A 17,896-nucleotide genomic window follows, 5' to 3' on the forward strand; every position below is an offset into this window, starting at 1 on the left:
TAGTTATGAACCCACTCAGATGGAGTCCATACCGTTGTCTATTGCCTCTCCTGACACTATCCACCCACGTGCTTGCTGTCCAACTCTAGGAGGAGGTTACATTTTGGCCGGAGTGGTTAAAGTTAATGTAAGAGCGGGCGGAATTCACAGCCTTTTTATGGGTGTAGCAATATGGCGGCGTCTGGACGCTGCTGGTCACGTGACATGGAAGAGCAGTGGAAGCAGCAAATCCGACGTCTGCTGACAAGGAGAGACCAGCTGCAGCTCGGCAACTACGGCAAGCTGGTGGAATCATGTAATAGAGAGCGGGAGGTTTGATTGTGTTTTCTAGAACATCTTTAATGTGTAACAGTAACCTTACAGAAGGCCTAATGCAATTGCATATACGTTTTTGAAGAGGTGCACATAAAAACCGTTTGCTTTTAGGATAAGTTCACACTTGCAAAAAATTCTAGCACTGACAGTAATGCGAACCAACTAGGGTTGCCACATCATCCCTTTAAACCAGGACACATTATTTACACAGGTTCTGAAGCTAATATAATGCACATCAGGCACTAAGTGAGTTTAATTACCATCTTAATCAGCCACACAACATGTGTAATTAAAGCGGAGTTCCACTCAAAAGTGGAACTTCCGCTTTAACCACTTAAGCCCCGGAAGATTTTACCCCCATTCCGACCAGGGGGTATTTTGCGATTCGGCACTGCGTGAATTTAACGCACAATTGCGCGGTCGTGCGACGCTGTACCTAAACGAATTTGACGTCCTTTTTTTCCCACAAACAGAGCTTTCTTTTGGTGGTATTTGATCACCTGTGCGATTTTTTGATCACGCGCTATAAACAAAAAAAGAGCGTCAATTTTGCAAAAATAGCAATATTTTTCACATTTTTTTTATGAAAAATTTATTATTATTTATTTATGAAATTCCCCCAAAAAAAATGTAAAAATCAAAATTTTTAAAAATTTTCGGCCAATTTGTTTTATGCTACCTATGTTTGGTAAAAAAAATCGCAAAAAGCGTATTTTGATTGGTTTGCGCAAAAGTTATCGCGTTTACTAACAAAGGGAAAGATTTTTGTCATTTTTGTTGTTTTTTTTTTTTAACGCGTAATGGCGGCGATCTGCGATTTTTTTTTTTTGCGGTACTGCGACATTGCGGCGGACAGATCGGACCCTTGACTGACATTTTTGACACTTTTGGGGTTACCAGTGACATTTCTACAGTAATCAGTGCTATACATATGCACTGTTACTGTAAAAATACACTGGTAGTGAAGGGGTTAACTATATTTGGAAGGGAGGGGCTGTGTGTGTCCCTAGGGGCGTGGTTTCTACTGTGATTGGCTGTGGCTCTAGCTGTAAGGACACTGATCAACGGATCTACATACCAGATCCGTTTTATCAGTGTCTTTGCAGCGAGGAGAATGACAGGCAGTTTGTTTACACAAGCTGCCTGACATTCTCCCTCTCCCCCGCCGATCGCCGAGTGACCGGCGGACATCGGGTCCGCTGGTCACACGCGCGGGGGGGTCCGTGACCACGCGGGAGCGGGAGCGCGCCCCCGGGGGCGCGCGCTCGCTCCCTAGACCCTCACAAGCAAGCAACGTAGCCCTACGTTAGTTTGCCTGTGAGGGGCTGACCGCCGACGTAGATAGTCGTGCGGCGGTCGGCAAGTGGTTAAGGCCCCTTTCACACTGCGTCCTTCAGACAGACTCAGTTTATCTCAGCGGGGGATCGATCAGGAGCAGGAGGATGACAGCTGTTCTCGCTGTGTGCGGACACTGCGGAGACACAGCTGTCAGTCCCCCATACAGCTCTATGGGGGAATGGAATGGGAACGGACCGTCTGTCCGTTCTCATCCGATCCCCTGGACGGATGGAAAATAGGGTTTCCATCCAGATTTGACGGATCGGATGTCAGCGGACATGTCTTCGCTGACACCCGATGCCCCATAGAGATGTATGGGGGGACCATTCAGATCCACCAAAAAAACGGACAGGCGGATCTGAACGCTTCGCCTGTGTGAAAGAGCTCTAAGTGGTCCTGACCCCCTGACATGCCACATTTGGCGTGTCATTTCTCTTTTTTTGGGGGCGGGGGGGGGGGGGGGCAGGTACCTAGATTTGACATGTACCGGTGTAACGTTAGATTTCCATACCCTCGTAACTTCCTGTCCGAAACAGCTGAGCAGCGTAACAGTGCGCATGCTCGGAGCCCCAAAAACCCATTGAACAGCTGTGAAGTTGAGGAGTGCGCATGCTCGGAGGGAATGAAATAATCACGGTATTGTGTGTAATGTTATACTTGCGGCGGTTACATAAAAACAGTTCGGCTGCAACATCAATCATCTCCTCTGCTATCCCTGTCACCTCCCTGATGTCGGCTAATAAATATAAAAGCGGCGGCGGGTGTATGGAAATGACGGAGATCTCGGCTCCGTGATGCGCTTTTATATTTATTAGCCGAGAGCAGGGAAGTGAGAGGGGAAGGAGCGGAGATGATTTATGTTGCAGAGGAGCTGTTTTAATGTAATTACGGCAAGTGTAAGTACCGTGAGAAATCCATACCCTCCGTAGGTGCACCGGAAGTGACGAGGGTATGATTTTCTCACGGGTATGGTTTTTTCACGGAGCACCGGCTCCCACTTCCGCTCGGGCCGCCTATGCGGCTTGGGCGTAAGTTCCCCCCTCCCTCGCTCCCTGGAATCTTCTGGGACACTACACAGGTCCCAGAAGATTGTCCGTCCATTCAGGACACACAGCACGACTCGCGCATGTGCAGTGTGCACCCGGTTGGGAAGCTGCAAGCTGTCACAGCTGAGTTCCCACGCTAGAGATTCCGGCACCACGGGGAGAAGACCGAGAGAACAGAGGCTCCCCCCCGGCCGTATCACTGGACTGTAGGACAGGTGAGTGTGTGTTTATTAAGACTCCATTCACACTGGTACGACTTGTCAGGCGACTTGGTCAGCCTGACAAGTCGTGCACCGTCGCTCCCACTGTGTAGTACAGGACCCGTTCTAATAGGAGCAACACAAGTCGCTCCGACTTAGAAAAAGGGTCCTGTACTACTTCGGGGCGACCTGGAGGCGACTTGCATTGACTTCCATTATGTGAAGTCCGTGCAAGTCGCGCCAAAGTCGCGCTGCACACAACTTCACAGGTCGCCCCCTAAGTCGGAGCGACCTAATGTGAACGGGGGCTTAAAGTCAGCAGCTACACTTTTTGTAGCTGCTGACTTTTAATAAACAAACACAAAAGCTAGCGAAACTCCTCTTTAATGTGTGTCCTGGTTTACCCTAGAACCAACATGCCTATAGCGGTACGCACGTTTTAGAAGCATTGGGCTCGGTTCACACTAGTGCGGGACGTGCTTCCTGCGTTTACTTACTTGGATGGGCTGATGTGTAAAACGCACAAAAAAGGTGCATTTTAAAAATGTGGCCACTGGGAAACTGCATGGTCTTTTTGACCATACCCTTTTCCTGTGGTTGCCGCACCCGCAATTACGCTGCGGGGTGCCATTCAAAATGAATGGCAGACCTGCGCGTTTCGCAAGAGCAGCGCAATGCGAGTGCGGCAATCCATGCGATTCCTGCAATCGGCATGCGCGGCCCACACTAGTGTGAACCGAGCCTAAATGTGCATTTAAAAAATGCACCCCAGACAGTGTCTGGCAGACACCCTCGCAAGTGATTTTTATTTATTTTTTAACCTCTCTAATATTCCACCTTCCACTTCACTGAAATTTGATGCAACGTGCTGTAAACCTGCATAATTGTTACATGCCTCTTTACACGGCAGTACTATAGACTTCAATGGAAGGAGCTGGCAAGCTTCAACTCCTCCCAGACTCAACATGTAGCTTCACATTGACGGAACACAAACGCTACATATTTGTCAAATGTGAACAGCTTTGCCAAATCTCCATGTTATCCACTGTAGGCTGCTTTACTAGGCTTTGGGGAGCAGCAACAAGCGCGCCTCTAATGCCAGCGTGAATGGGACCAAAAGCAAACCAATGTGCTTTTTTTTTTTTTCCCTAAATCTTTTTGTTGAAAATTTACAAATCAAAACGGGGCTAGATTTACAAAGCTTGTATCTAACCTACTAACAAGGTTTCCTTTTACTGCATTGATCTTCTTTTTTTTTTTTTTTTTTTGTACCTAGTATCATGCAGTTTTAACATACTGTATATACAAATAGGTAACTATTACCAAATTATTGTGTTTTTGATGCATTTAACGAGCAGTTAATAACACAACCCAGATGCCAGCCAAGTGATTTTTTTATTGGATTAAGAAAGAAGTGGGTTTCTTTTCCAACCCACTTATAGTTGATAAATGTGCTGTAATTACTACGGGTGAGTTTATGGTGTGTTCCCTTGGTCTTGAATTATAGGAGTTAAAAATGTGGCTTCATTTTTGCTGCACAGCATCGCAATGCGAATACTACCTCTTTTTTCAAATGTGAGCAATTCAGTCCATTGCCCATATTATCCATTGTAGACTGCTTACCTAGGCATTTGGGGAGCAACCTAATGAACAGGGTTCTAAATGGAGACACTAAGGTGATTTTTGGGAATTGAAGTTTGAGTCTCATTAAGTAGCTGTGCTTTAAGACTACAATAGGCGGCATGCACTGGGGCCCAGAGCACCCTCCAATGAGCGCCAGTGGTGTGATGTGTGCCTCCTTTCTGCCCTTGCTGCATGCACAGTCTTAACACAGAGACAGCGCTGCCACTCTGCATAGGGAAGTGCATCCCTGGCGCCCCAGAGATTGCACGCAAAATCGACATTCCAGATTAGCAAAGCATACATTAATTGCAAAAAAAAAATAAAAAACTGCTTTATTTTGTTGCAGATTTGTTTAATTTTTTTTCCTGCTTACTTTTCTGGTTCAGTTGCACCTTTTTATGTTAACTAAAGCAATGTTTAGGGTGGCATACAACTGGTAAACCGTCAATGATTTTTCCTGCTCAAAAGTAGGGGCATGGCCATTCAGCTTCTCAGCAAAGGGGATAGATACCTGCTGGCCAAATCATGTATTTAAGACTAATGTTAGTGGAAGCAATACTGAAATGCCACTAGATAGGACATTGACTTTGCTTTAAAGTTTTATCCATCAGTCAGGTTAATACCTGTATGGAACATTTTTTTGCAAACAAATATGCCCATGTCCTTTGCTGTTCAGACTTTAAAACAGAATAAATGTAACGTGACTGAGCTCTGTGTCACTTTGTACTGAACCCTAAAATCTGCATTAAGCCGGGCCATAGGTGGCTTGATTCTTGGCCAGTTCAGCAGGGACCAGCCGAGATTTGAATCCTCGAAGGGCAGGTTGAATGTACCAGTCAATCCATCAAGCGACTTGGATACAACCAGCATGTTGGCTTTTTACATGTGATTATTTCCGGCGGCTATACTGTAGCTGCTAGCAATGATCACTGTGTTCTCCCGGCAGAGACAGCTCCCTGTGCTCTCCCGCTGATGGAACACAATAGCTCTGCAGGAGGGATTACCACATCAACACTGAAAGTGTTGATGGCAGAAACAAGAGATTTTTCTTTCCTGCAATTCATGTTTGCCTTGCCTACTATTGAACGTCCATCCTCCTGTCTGTTGAGCTCCCTATATTGGCTGGACCGGTTTCGGGGTGGAAGTCTGACTTGTCTGGAAAACCATGATCTCTTCTGACCAGGATGTGTTGGCAGACCAGGAAATTTTGCTTTCACAATGATAAAATAATTTAAGTATTTTATGTAGGTAGTTCATTGGGTTGAAAGAAGACCAGACTCCTTCAGGCTCAGTCAATAGTTATGGTATAAGACAAAAATGCTACTATTACAAAGTACTGTTGATTCTTTTTCATTTTAACAGATATAAAGCTACTAGATCAGCAAGAGGAAGAGGCTGTCCAGAGAGAATACACATTGCAGGCGAAGGTGGTGAGGAAAATAAATAATTTGATATATGATCATTTTCAACTGTCTATACAGTATATCTGGATCTACTGTTCATTTTGACCTTCAGTTTTCAGTGGAAGTAACCTCCAACGTATGCTTTTGTTTTATCATATGCTCCAATAGAGTTGTGCAGCTTTGTGGCAGGTTCTGAAAAGTTGTTTTGCTTCAGGGAAATATCTTGTCTGCAGTGCATATGAGATGCTTCTGACTTGCAGTCATATTAAAGTAGAATTCAGGCAAAACCTAACTATTCTTACTAATCTGTGTAAGAAAGATCTGTATGCCTATTTTCTGGCCATTCCAGTCCAGTCAGATTGCGGCGACTGCAGGAGAGAGAAGGGAGCGTTGATAATGGATGGGCCATAGGGGCCTATTGGTGACATCACCGCTCCAGGCTTTACCAGCTGTTGTTGAGCACTCTGTCCTCCTCTGTCCTCTCCTCTGCAGTTGGCACTGGCAGGAGATCATGTGACCGGAGCAGCCTGAAAATTGGTAAGTCTAAAGTATTCTTACACAGGTTCATCCAAATAGGTGTTAGGAGACAGGAGGGAGCCTTATTAAGAGTATTTGAGTTTTACATGGAATTCTACTTTAATACACAACTCAGAATTCATTTAGAACTTGCTTTCTAGATTTGTTTAAACTGTTTCACTAAGACTAGTCAGAAGCAAAAAATACAAATTTTCATATACTCAAGTCTGTTGAGGGTGATGACGACTTTGCACTGCACATGACAACAGTGTTGTGCTGTAAACAGGACAGTATGCTCATCTGGTGACCTGCATTCTTCCAGTGCAATAAAAAGTCAACACAGTATGTGTCCAGTCAGGACTATAGTGGGGAAACCGGAGAGGGACCACAGATACCATTGCAGTCTCCTCCAAACTAGCATCCATGTGAGGGGTAGCAGCCATTAGTGCAGCATAAGAGCTCCCGACAAAACAGGAAAAGTGCATGTAACATCAAGTTCTATATACTATAGGAGAACACAAGAAATCCATTACCAGCCAAACGGAGTCCAAAAGTTCCAGAGAACAGTCACAATCTTTATGGGACTTCCCACCTGGGGGAGGCAGCCGCCCTCAAGGCCCCACCATTAGCATCCAGCCACTGAACAGCAGCAGAAGGTTTATCAAAAAACAGCACCTCATCCCAGGCCACCACCCGGAGCTTGGAAGGGTATAGCATAGCGTATTGAAGGTTCAGGTCCCGCAATCTCCTTTTTACTTCCACAAATTTCGCCCGTTGTTTTTGCACCTCCGCGGAGTAATCCAGAAACAGGGAGATCCTGGAATTATCGATTTTTAGCCTCCCCTGCATGCTCCTAGCTTTAGTGAGGATGGTGTCTCTGTCCTTATAATTGAGGAGCTTAAAGATGAAAGTACGTGGGGGGGCACCTGGAGGGAGAGGTCTCATGGACACCCGATGAGCATGTTCCACCGAAAACATGGTAGTAAAGGATTCTTGCCCAAAAGTAGACAGCAGCCAGTTCTCTATAAAAGCCACAGGATTTTTACCTAACACAGTATGTGTGAACAGGCCCTTAATCATTGGAAATTTTCCAATCACCTACTTTTTTTTTTTTTTAGTGACAACTCAAAACTTTGGTTTCCCCTCATTTTCTCTCCAGGTGCCAAGGTTACCCAGGACAAACCAAGAGGATGTATCCCTAGGGAGAGTCAGTCGCAGAAATGTACAGATAGACGACAATAAAAACCTGACAGTTTTTAACATTTTCCCACTCTAGCCAAAACTTTAAAAACTATTGGGGCTTTAGTTACACTTTTTAATCACTGTGGCACAAGTGAGTCTCAAATACATACTCTGTGACCACTCACAATATTGGATTTCCCTTTTCTTCTCACAATGTAGGCCACCAGGACAAAACGTAGAAGGTAGATTTTCCCAGCAGTAACACAGTAATCAAACAAATATGGGACATTGTACAAAGAGGTTTTGGGTAGTACTTCCAAAAATGTTACCATAACTTAGAAAATATATATTTTTTTTCTTTTAGCAAAAAATCCCTTTGTGTTTGTAGCCAAATTGACAACCTGCATTGTAAAACCTTTTTAAAGAGCATACAAAACCTTCATTTTATCCGGGGTAATTTGAAAAACTTGCAAACAGTGCTGCTGTTCTATCCTTGTACATTTTTATGAAATTAAAATCCAGTGTCCTCTGTTATCTCTCCACACAACTACAGTAGCTGGTCCCTCTGCTATTAAATTATGGAGAGAAGAATAGCTGGATAAATATAAACTCCTATGAAAATACCACTCAGACTAGGGAATAGGTATATTGTGTAAAAAGTGCAAAGACGAAGTCCATTTTTTTTAAGTTTGAGCAAGATATCTGAATGTATGCTGGTAAATATCATATGGATTAGTCACACGGGCACCACTCTTGAGTATTCCCCCCCAAAAAAATATAATTTTTTTTTAATCAATATTTTACATGCTAAATGGCAAGACACACCTTTCCTCCTCAATAGAAAAATGTGCAATGTTGCTTCTCTAAATATCTTTAAAGCTGACCTCCCCATCCTTTCCAATTTAAACTTTCTCTGTAAAGAGTTAAGGGGCTATAAGATACCTAAACTAAATTAATACATCTGTGTAACAGGTTGCAAAGTAAGGGACGAAGTAATAGAAATGCTTTTTCTAATTGTATTCCAATTAAATTCTGCAGTAAGCAAATCATTTCTCAAGCATTTACACACATGTCAAAATCCTTTAACCACTTAAGCCCCGGAAGATTTTACCCCCCTTCCTGACCAGGGCCTTTTTTGCTATTCGGCCCTGCCGGACAATTGCGCAGTTATGTGACGCTGTACCTAAACAAATTTGACTTCCTTTTTTTTTCCCCACAAACAGAGCTTTCTTTTGGTGGTATTTGATCACCTGTGCGATTTTTTTTTTTTTTTTTATCATGCGCTATAAACAAAAAAAGAGCGTAAATTTTGCAAAAATAACAATATTTTTCAAATTTTTTTATATGAAATTCCCCCCAAAAAAAAAATGTTAAAATCAACATTTTTTTTAACATTTTCGGCCAATTTTGTTTTATGCTACATATGTTTGGTAAAAAAAATCGCAAAAAGCGTATTTTGATTGGTTTGCGCAAAAGTTATCGCGTTTACTAACAAAGGGAAAGATTTTTCTCATTTTTGTTGTTTTTTTTTTTAACGAGTAATGGCGGCGATCTGCGTTTTTTTTATTTATTTTTTTGCGGGACTGCGACATTGTGGCGGACAGATCGGACCCTTGACTGACATTTTTGATACTTTTGGGGTTACCAGTGACATTACTACAGTAATCAGTGCTATACATATGCATTGTTACTGTAAAAATGACACTGGCAGGGAAGGGGTTAACTGTATTGGAGAGGGAGGGGTTAAGTGTGTCCTAGGGGCGTGTTTCTAACTGTGATGGGACATGGCTACTGGTGTAAGAACAGAGATCAACGGTCCTACATAGTAGAACCGTGTGATCTCCATTTTTACACAGGAGAATGACAGGCGGCTTGTTTACATTAGCCGCCTGCCTTTCCCCCTTCCCGGCGAACGATCGCGAGTGACCGGCGGACATCGGGTCCGCCGGTCACATGCACTGACTTGTTAGGGAACGAGCTGGGGCGGGCGTGCGCCCGCCCGCCCGCTATTGGCTCACAAGCGAGTGACAGGCTAGTGACGTACCGGTACGTCACTTTGCCTGGCCGGGGCTGACCGCCGCAGTATATGTACTTGCGGCTGTCGGCGAGTGGTTAAAATATATCTCCACTGAAATACCAAAAGATCACTTTCTAACATGCATGCTAGCTAAACAATCAATTCATAAACAAAATATGTGTTATCCAGCAAGTTATAATGCCACCTTGCATATTGAAACCTGAGGCAGATAATTAGGCATATTCTTCGCCTCCTCTCTGCACCATCCATCTTAAACAGAATTTTTATATTGCGTTGTCCCATCATATTTGTATGTATTGGTTTACCATGGTACTTCTGGTTCTGGCATATCTCACAACTCCATTCATATATATGAAGTTTATGCCAATAGATAAACTTCTTTCAAATTTGATGTACTGAGGTCCTGAAGAAGTCCAGCGTTGGGATAAAATGCGTTGGCTTCTTGGGACTTGACCCCACACTGGTGTTTGACTCCCCAGCTACCATCCCAGTGGAGGTACAAGAACAGTGGGGGGCTGCGTTATATATTCGGATGTGGAAAACAAAGTAGGCCTACAGTATGTAAAAATATAACTGAGAGGTGGCTTTGGCATTGACAAAATGGAGACTTTCCAATACTCCATTTTCTGGTAGAGCTGCACGATTCTGGCCAAAATGAGAATCGCGATTTTTTAGCTTGGAATAAAGATCATGATTCTCTGTGTAACAAAAAAAATTGGGATAACTTTACTGTTACGTTTTTTTTTTTATTCATTAAAGTCTATTAATTGCGTTTGAAAGACTGCTGCGCAAAAACAGTGTGACATAAAATATTACAACAATCACCATTTTATTCTGTAGGGTCTCTGCTAAAAAAATATATAAAATGTTTGGGGGTTCCAAGTACTTTTCTAGCAAAAAAAAACGATTTTAACTTGCAAGCAGCAAGTGTCAGAAAAAGGTCTAGTCTTTAAGAGGTTAAACTTCCTTTCTCCCTGGCAGAGGGAAGGAAAAGATACAATGTAATCATTTTGTTTATAGTTACTGGGAGACTTTCTGATGGCGTTTGTTTGCGGGAGGCTTTTTTTTTTTTTTTCCACAGCTGCAGCTATGCAAAGAATGGAGCATATGTCAGGTTTAGATCGTCAGGGGGGGGTGAATCGAGATCGCGATTTTCATACGATTAATCGTGCAGCTCTATTTTCTGGCAAGGTTTTTTGATTCTTGGGTTATTTATCCAATATTTATGTGTAAGTTTGAAAATATATTCTTATCATTCTAAAATAGGTCATCTGCAGATCACCTCTTTTATAGTCAGGTGAAGGTTTTTGGTTCCTGAAGAAGTTATTCGCAGCTCATTTATCCGCCCCCCCCAAACCCTCAATACTTTTGAGTGACCAGTGATTTGCACTGTTGGTCACTTTTAGTACAATTAGTAGTGTTTAATGTCTACTGACTTTGTTAACGTTTTGAACTTGAAGTGACTTGATGTGATTTTTGTCTTGTTCTGTATTGTTTTGCCGATTTCCCTTGACAATTAAAAAATAAAAAGTTCATCGTCTCAAGAAAGCAGATAATGTGTTAAATTACATCAACTCGTTTTCAAGGTCTTTAGATGCTTAATAGTTATGTTGTTTTAAGGGCCTTTGGCTACTCCTTTTGATGGACTTGTCCATCACTGGCAAACCATTTAAGTTCAGTTTAGTTGTTTTCTGATAATCGGGCTAACAAAAGCTTTTTTTGGAAATCCAGTCTATACTGCATATTTTCCCACAAGACAATTGACATTGCAAACAATGTTCACAGAGCAATGGCTTTTTTTTTCCATTTATCACATACAGTACATCAAAAATTATTTTATAAAAACAGCCTGTGGGCACTGCATTAGTGTTTTTATCTGCACTTTACTTTGTTATATAGGAGCAACAAGAAGGAAAACTGATCTCTAGCCAGAAGTCCAACAGCAAAGTCGTTCAGAATAATGGAGACTGGTATGAAGTTTTTAATTTTTAAATATATCAGAGATCTCATGGGTGGATTTTATTTTGAGTGATTTCTAGACCATATCTGCTATTTTTTTAATTTTTTTATTTGAAGCACTAGTGCAGTGTTAATTTTGGCAGCAAATTTCAATTTAGTTTTAGTCTTAGTCTTAGGACTAAAATGGCATTTTAGTTTTAGTCCCATTTTAGTCTTCTGCAAGTGTTTTAGTTTTAGTCATATTTAGTCGACTAAAACTCCAGTACATTTTAGTCGACTAAAACTCCAGTACATTTTAGTCGACTAAAACTCCAGTACATTTTAGTTATCTATAATCGAATGGGTGTAGTTCAATTGTAATTTGTAATGCATTATTTAAGCATTTCTCTACAATTTCCAAACTCATTATATACTACTGCTGGTCCTGGACAGAAAAATAGAATATGCTATTATTTATGGTATTAAGCTTTGAGCATGCACCAGTGTTAATTTTGGCAGCAAATTTCGATTTAGTTATAGTCTTTTGACTAAAATGCATTTTAAGTTTTAGTTGTATTTTAGCCATCTGAATTGTTTGTCATATTTCAGTCGACTAAAATTATGTTAATTTAGTCGACGAAAACGTTTTAGTCGACGAAATTAACACTGCACTAGTGAATATTTGACAAAGCATTTGTCTTGCTTTTTAATGGTTTAGACCTGTGTTAACAGAAAATGACAGGCAACACAACATGATACTTTTATTTACCCCGTACATTACTGTAGTGCTTATCCAAAGCTTTCCCAAGCACCCATCTAAATACCATTTTTTGGTAGTGCAGTATAAACTAGCTTTATCCCATTTACATCTGAGGAAGCAATGCTTGGTGTTTTACCAGCCTTTTAACTGGCATGGTAATATGGGAGGTGAGTGGAGGACATTCTTTATTTTTACAGATGCCTGTAGGGCATAATGTATAATCTCAGTTTAGTTACATAACTATTAGATCTGCGATCAATTATTTGACAAGTGTAATTTTTTATTTTTGTGTCAAAGCTTCATTCTCAATATTATAATACCATGTTGTAGTTCCTGTTGTGGAGATTCTCAAAGAATGAAAGAGGAGGTTGAAACCTTACTAAACCGGCTTGAATGCATTGAGCGTGAACATGAAGAGCTCCTTTCACGTTTGTTGGAGGATAAAAAGAAAAAAGCTGAAAGAATGAACCAGATTAATGAGAAGATAGACAGGTAAAAATGGCAGTTTGCCTTGGTGGTTCCTTTAGAGGTTGTTCACATCAGTATATATATATATATATATATATATATATATATATATATATATATATATATATATATATATATATATATATATATCTCTTGGATGGACTTTTACTCTTATTCTATTCAGCATTACATTTTCAATTTTGGGCAGGGGATCTCCGCTGAGCAGGCAGATGACAAGAGGGGACACATTCCGCTCTCCGATCATCTGACCTGCTGGAGTGAAGGGGAATGGATCCCAATCTGTCTGTTTTTAGTTGATCACATTGGATGTAGGAGGATGTAAATGGACACGTCTGTTACACCCATCTCCATAGAGGAGAATGGAGTTTTCGATCGGGTCCACCTGAAAAACAGACAGGCAGACCTGATTGAAACCTTCATGTGAAAGGGGCTTTGCCTGGTGAGTCAAGTATACATGGGGGGAGTTTAAACATCAGCCGCATGCTTGATTCAGGGCACTCATTAAGTAGTGAAGTGAAATAGTGGCCCCAGATTTTGCATCATTTAAAAGCAAGTTGGCAGTAGCACCTTACAGGGGTTCCCTGCATCAAGTTTTCCTTATCAATGGTCTTTTGACAAACATGCAAGTTCATATCGAGCAAACGCACTTCTTTGTACCTTTTCAACAAGAGAGAGGGGGAGCTTTACAGGAGCAAGCTGTTTTGGAGGGAAAAGCTTTAGCAATCTGCAGGGAAAATCTATCTTAACTGATTGAATTCCTGAACACTAAAACCAGTGTGATGCTAATGAAATTATTAGCAAACTTTTAAGTCCTTTTCATATTAAAGAGATTTATTAGCGTATGTAGTACTAGGCTAACCTGGCTGTGGTCAGAAATTTTTTTTTTTTTTTTTCTTGATATAGCCAGTCCCAACCGGTACTTCAGACAAAGGATAAGCGTCAAGCCAGCAACCCCAACCCAAAGTTAGCATGGAAAAACTGCTGCCTAAGGTGCTGCGTTGTAGGTCCTAAAGCCTAGGGGAACTATTAAGATTTATTGACGACAGAAAACCCAATATTGCTGGAATTTTTGGAAAAACGGAACGGACCTAAGACTGATAGACCTATACCCATTTTCCTAACTTAAAATTGTGTGTGTATACAGTATATACTGTCTCTACATTTTTTTGTTTTCAAACAAAAGCTGGGTGCACACTGTTGTGTTTTTATTTTTTGATCAAAAAAAAAAAAAGATTCCTGCATACACAAGCAATGTGGATGCAGAAATTCCTCCTGCTGGGACTCTTTGCTGTAAGAATACACTGATCAGCACTGCAGCCAATTGGCTGTAAGCTGCTGATCGAACAAGGTTTTCCAGCTGTCCTGTTCCACAGAAGATGATCTAACAATCACACAAGCCATGCTGTAAGTTAATGTTAATTAAAATGACCTGTCCTTTTTCAGTCTGTGACGCTGTAATTTTCTGTAAGATGAAATGCAATATGGCAACCTGAAAACATTCTGTACACAATTGATGTTCAGAATGCCTCCAAAAAATGTTATTTCCTACTTGTGTAACTGACTCGTCTAAGTTCTCACTAAGATACATTTGTAGGCTCCCTTTGTAATAGAAATGTATGTTTTGGTGAGACACTTCCCAAGGGTTCATCCCTTCTAAAGGAATGCAGACTGTGCAGCTTTCCTCATTGAAACACAAAGTGCATCAGCTGATTATGATGAACCAGTCACTCCCATTCAGAATGACTGTGTAATCAGTCTTGTAAAACAAAGAGCTACTGTATTTATTCACAGCAACAAAAGGTAGGAATCTGGTACAAACTTTTGTCAAAATCCTTGAGCATCTAGAGAGATTTTTTTCTTCTTAACATAAGGAGTTACTTTTTAAAGCTGATTTCCAGGATAAGCAGTTACTTAATATAAAATATATGTGTATTCTTACTTGAATTTTGGTGTGTGTTGTATATGTATTCCAGATCTGTGCAGTAATGCATTGTGAAACTTTCTATGTGCATGAGTTTCCTGTAATAAACTGGTCACTGCTGCTCTCTCCTTGTGTAGAGTTAAGCCTCGTACACACGTACGTCTTTTGTCCAGGGCTGTCGTGTCTGTTGAAAACTGCAAAAGACAGCACACAAATTTTGTCGGCTAACAACAGCCGACTGCAGAAGTGATGTCATGCGATGGTTAACTCTTCTTGTCTTTTTTTCTTTTCTGAGCATGCCCAGTCTTGCAAATCTGCTGTCTGTCGGCCGAAATCTGTACTCGTGGGGAAAAATTGGCCGTTCTGGTGTTGGCCAACAAAAGTTTTTTAATGCCTGCACGACAGATTCCGTTCGGCCGAAAATGTGCTGTCGGCCGTCGGAAGCATCATACTAACAAGCCTACAATTGGCCGATCGGTCGTCGGCCGAATATTTACGGCCGACAATCGGTACGTGTGTACGAGGCTTTAACTGGTCTTGTAGGTAGGTGGACCTGCTGGTCTCTCTCCAAAGACTACTTTCTTCTTTTAACAAGGTTATACATGGGATTGCCAAGGCATTTGGTGCTTACAATATACAGTTTAAATGCCTCAATAGCCACAAAAAAAATATATAAATAAATTATTTTGTTCCTAGAGTTTAGCTTTAAGGCCTCGGTTACCTTGCGTTTCTAGAGTGAGCATCTGGTTAGGATACACGCTTGCCTGCTCTTGTGATGTATTGGGACAGACCAGAGAAGTTCACTTTGAGGGAACACTGTATTTGGATGATTAGAATTAATATTTTACTCATGCTGTGTATCTTTTTTCTGCAGATATCAGAGGAGGAAAATGAAGACTTATCAAGGAGATCACAATTGACAGTGGGTCCTACAGTCACAAGAAGCCTTTATTCATAAACAGATGAGAGTTGGTTGCCATTAATCATATTTAGACTTTCCTAATACCTTCATTTTAGTGAAAAACGTGCATTAAAATCAAAGATTTTTATTTATCTGTCATTAAACGATGTATCAGTAAAAACAATTAGACCTTTCTTTAGATGCTCATATATTTAAATACTAAATATTTATAGTACTTTACAAACAGTTAATGGAGTACTGGAGAGATCGCCAATACATTTCTAAATGCGTCTCACAGAACATTGTCCGCTTCATCTCTAGAAGTGACTCTGATGAGTGTCCAAACCTACCAAGTCATTCTTTGCATGAAGGTAAAAAAACCTTCAGCTCTTCCGGGTCTCTTCCTCCTCACTGGCTGAGACAGCTACTGTCAATCGGAAGCCAGTGAGCCAATGAGGAGACAGCGGGGTGTTCCCATAGCAATCTGCTTGCTCTAGGGGAACTCTGTAGGAGAGAGGGGCCAGGAGCGCCGGCAGGGGAACCTGAAAAAAAAGGATCGGGGCTGCTGCAAAACTACTGCACAGAGTAGGTAAGTATAAAATGGTTGTCATGTAAAACAAATACTGCCTTTTGATATCACTTTAATCAATCGCATGTTTTTACAAAAAAACAGAAGGTGTGTTTGTTTTTTGAAGGAAGGCAGTGCCACCCTCTGAAGGAATTATTGCCATCCTTCCCTCACAGAAAGTGCACTGTAGGAAGTACTTTCTTTCTTTCCCAGGAATTATGCATGTACATTATGGTTCCATTCCTTTCTAATCTTTATTTTTTTTTTTTCCCTCTAATAGTCTTCCAGGGCAGCATCTGAGAGGGGCTCCTCCCACCTGAAACAGGAAATAATTCACCATTATAAAAACTTTGGTCATACCGTCTGTCTCTATTTAATTGTGTTTTCCTCCGGATCCACTAGGAGCTACACCTGTTTGTTATTTTCACAGGCTCCTTGACCAGCCTCCCTTTCAGCTAACGGAGCCTTGGGTAGGAAGGTCAGGGGTAGCACAATGGGGCAATGCTAGCTCTCGCATTCAAAGGTTCACCCCTACTGAGGAGTATGCAACTATCCCCCCAGCTGTGAAGATGCCGAAGTGTCATCCACCTACACCATACCTGGACTCTTCAGAAGATTCTTCTGGGCTGATTCTGACTAGCCCCAGCGATGCCCCGGCAGGCGGTGCGCAGGTGGGGGGGGGGCGTGCCTCGGCAACAGCACAGCAACCCCCCAGGCCGCCTTCCCCTGCAGTGCCCGCCCAGGTCGGGTGTTTCCTCTTGGAGGAGCAAGATGGCGGCGAAGGCGGACCTTGCGTCCCTTCTGGTGGCGTGCTTCCGCTCCACCGCCATCTTGGGGAGGGCGGAAGTCGGTGACAGAGCGGTGAACTTCCGCTGGCGTCACTTCCGGGCGGCAGCGTAAAATTCTAAAAAAATAAAACTAAGTGACTGAAAAAAAATACCAGCGCAGAGGGATAAATCTTTACCAAAAAGATTACAGATTCCAGTGAAACGACTATGCAGATATCTCCACCAACCTGCATAGGGGCAGCTGGAGCTAGGGCAGGAAGCAATATAATGTTCCTACGCTGGGTTCCTTTTCCTGAAACTGACCATGTTGGATGCCTTGCCACCCTGCCCTTCAGATCCTGCTAGTCAGGATAGCTCCAAGATGAGCCAGAGCACTCTGGAGTTCCCTCTGTTTTTACCTCACCACAAACGTCTCTGCAAGGTGGTGTATGGCAACTGCCTACCTCATGGGGACCCCTTTTTCTGTTTTATTACAGACAAAGACCAGTAGCAAGGCATGCCCTTCTTGCGGTCACAGGCTTCCTCCAGAATGGAAAAAACCACTATGCCAAAAATGCATCAACAAAATTGTGGCTAAAGAATCGCAGGGATTTCTTTAAAGACATGCTTGACTCTTTTAAAAAAGAGATCAAAAGCACGATTGGTCCTCTTTGTACAGCCATAGAAAAACTGGAGGCTCCAGCTGGGGCAGTACCCCATCTACCAGCAAAACTCCTATCCCCTCTTACAGTGGAGATGAGGTGGAGCAAGGCGAGGAGGGATCTGATTCAGATGTCTGATTCAGAATCTGCAAATGGCCCAGGCTCAGACTCGGATGACGAAGATCCAGAGGCAGAGGGTACGCTTTTTTTTTTTTTTTCTCTGAGGGCA

At 42.1% G+C, this 17,896-nt stretch overlaps 1 protein-coding gene across 1 annotated transcript; it reads left to right on the forward strand.

The window, feature by feature from the left end:
- The first annotated feature begins 166 nt into the window (after window positions 1-166).
- LOC309544342 (uncharacterized protein) lies at window positions 167-15,733 on the forward strand. The gene is made up of 5 exons (XM_082243245.1): window positions 167-295; window positions 5,885-5,952; window positions 11,561-11,631; window positions 12,690-12,851; window positions 15,644-15,733. Exons 1-5 carry the CDS (start codon window positions 172-174, stop codon window positions 15,687-15,689), a joined length of 471 nt encoding a protein of 156 aa, XP_082099371.1. The 5' UTR covers window positions 167-171; the 3' UTR covers window positions 15,690-15,733.
- The last annotated feature ends 2,163 nt before the right edge of the window (window positions 15,734-17,896 follow it).

Source organism: Pelophylax lessonae (genome assembly GCF_965119305.1).
Source record: "Pelophylax lessonae genome assembly, chromosome: 1".
Classification (NCBI taxonomy): Eukaryota; Metazoa; Chordata; class Amphibia; order Anura; family Ranidae; genus Pelophylax; species Pelophylax lessonae.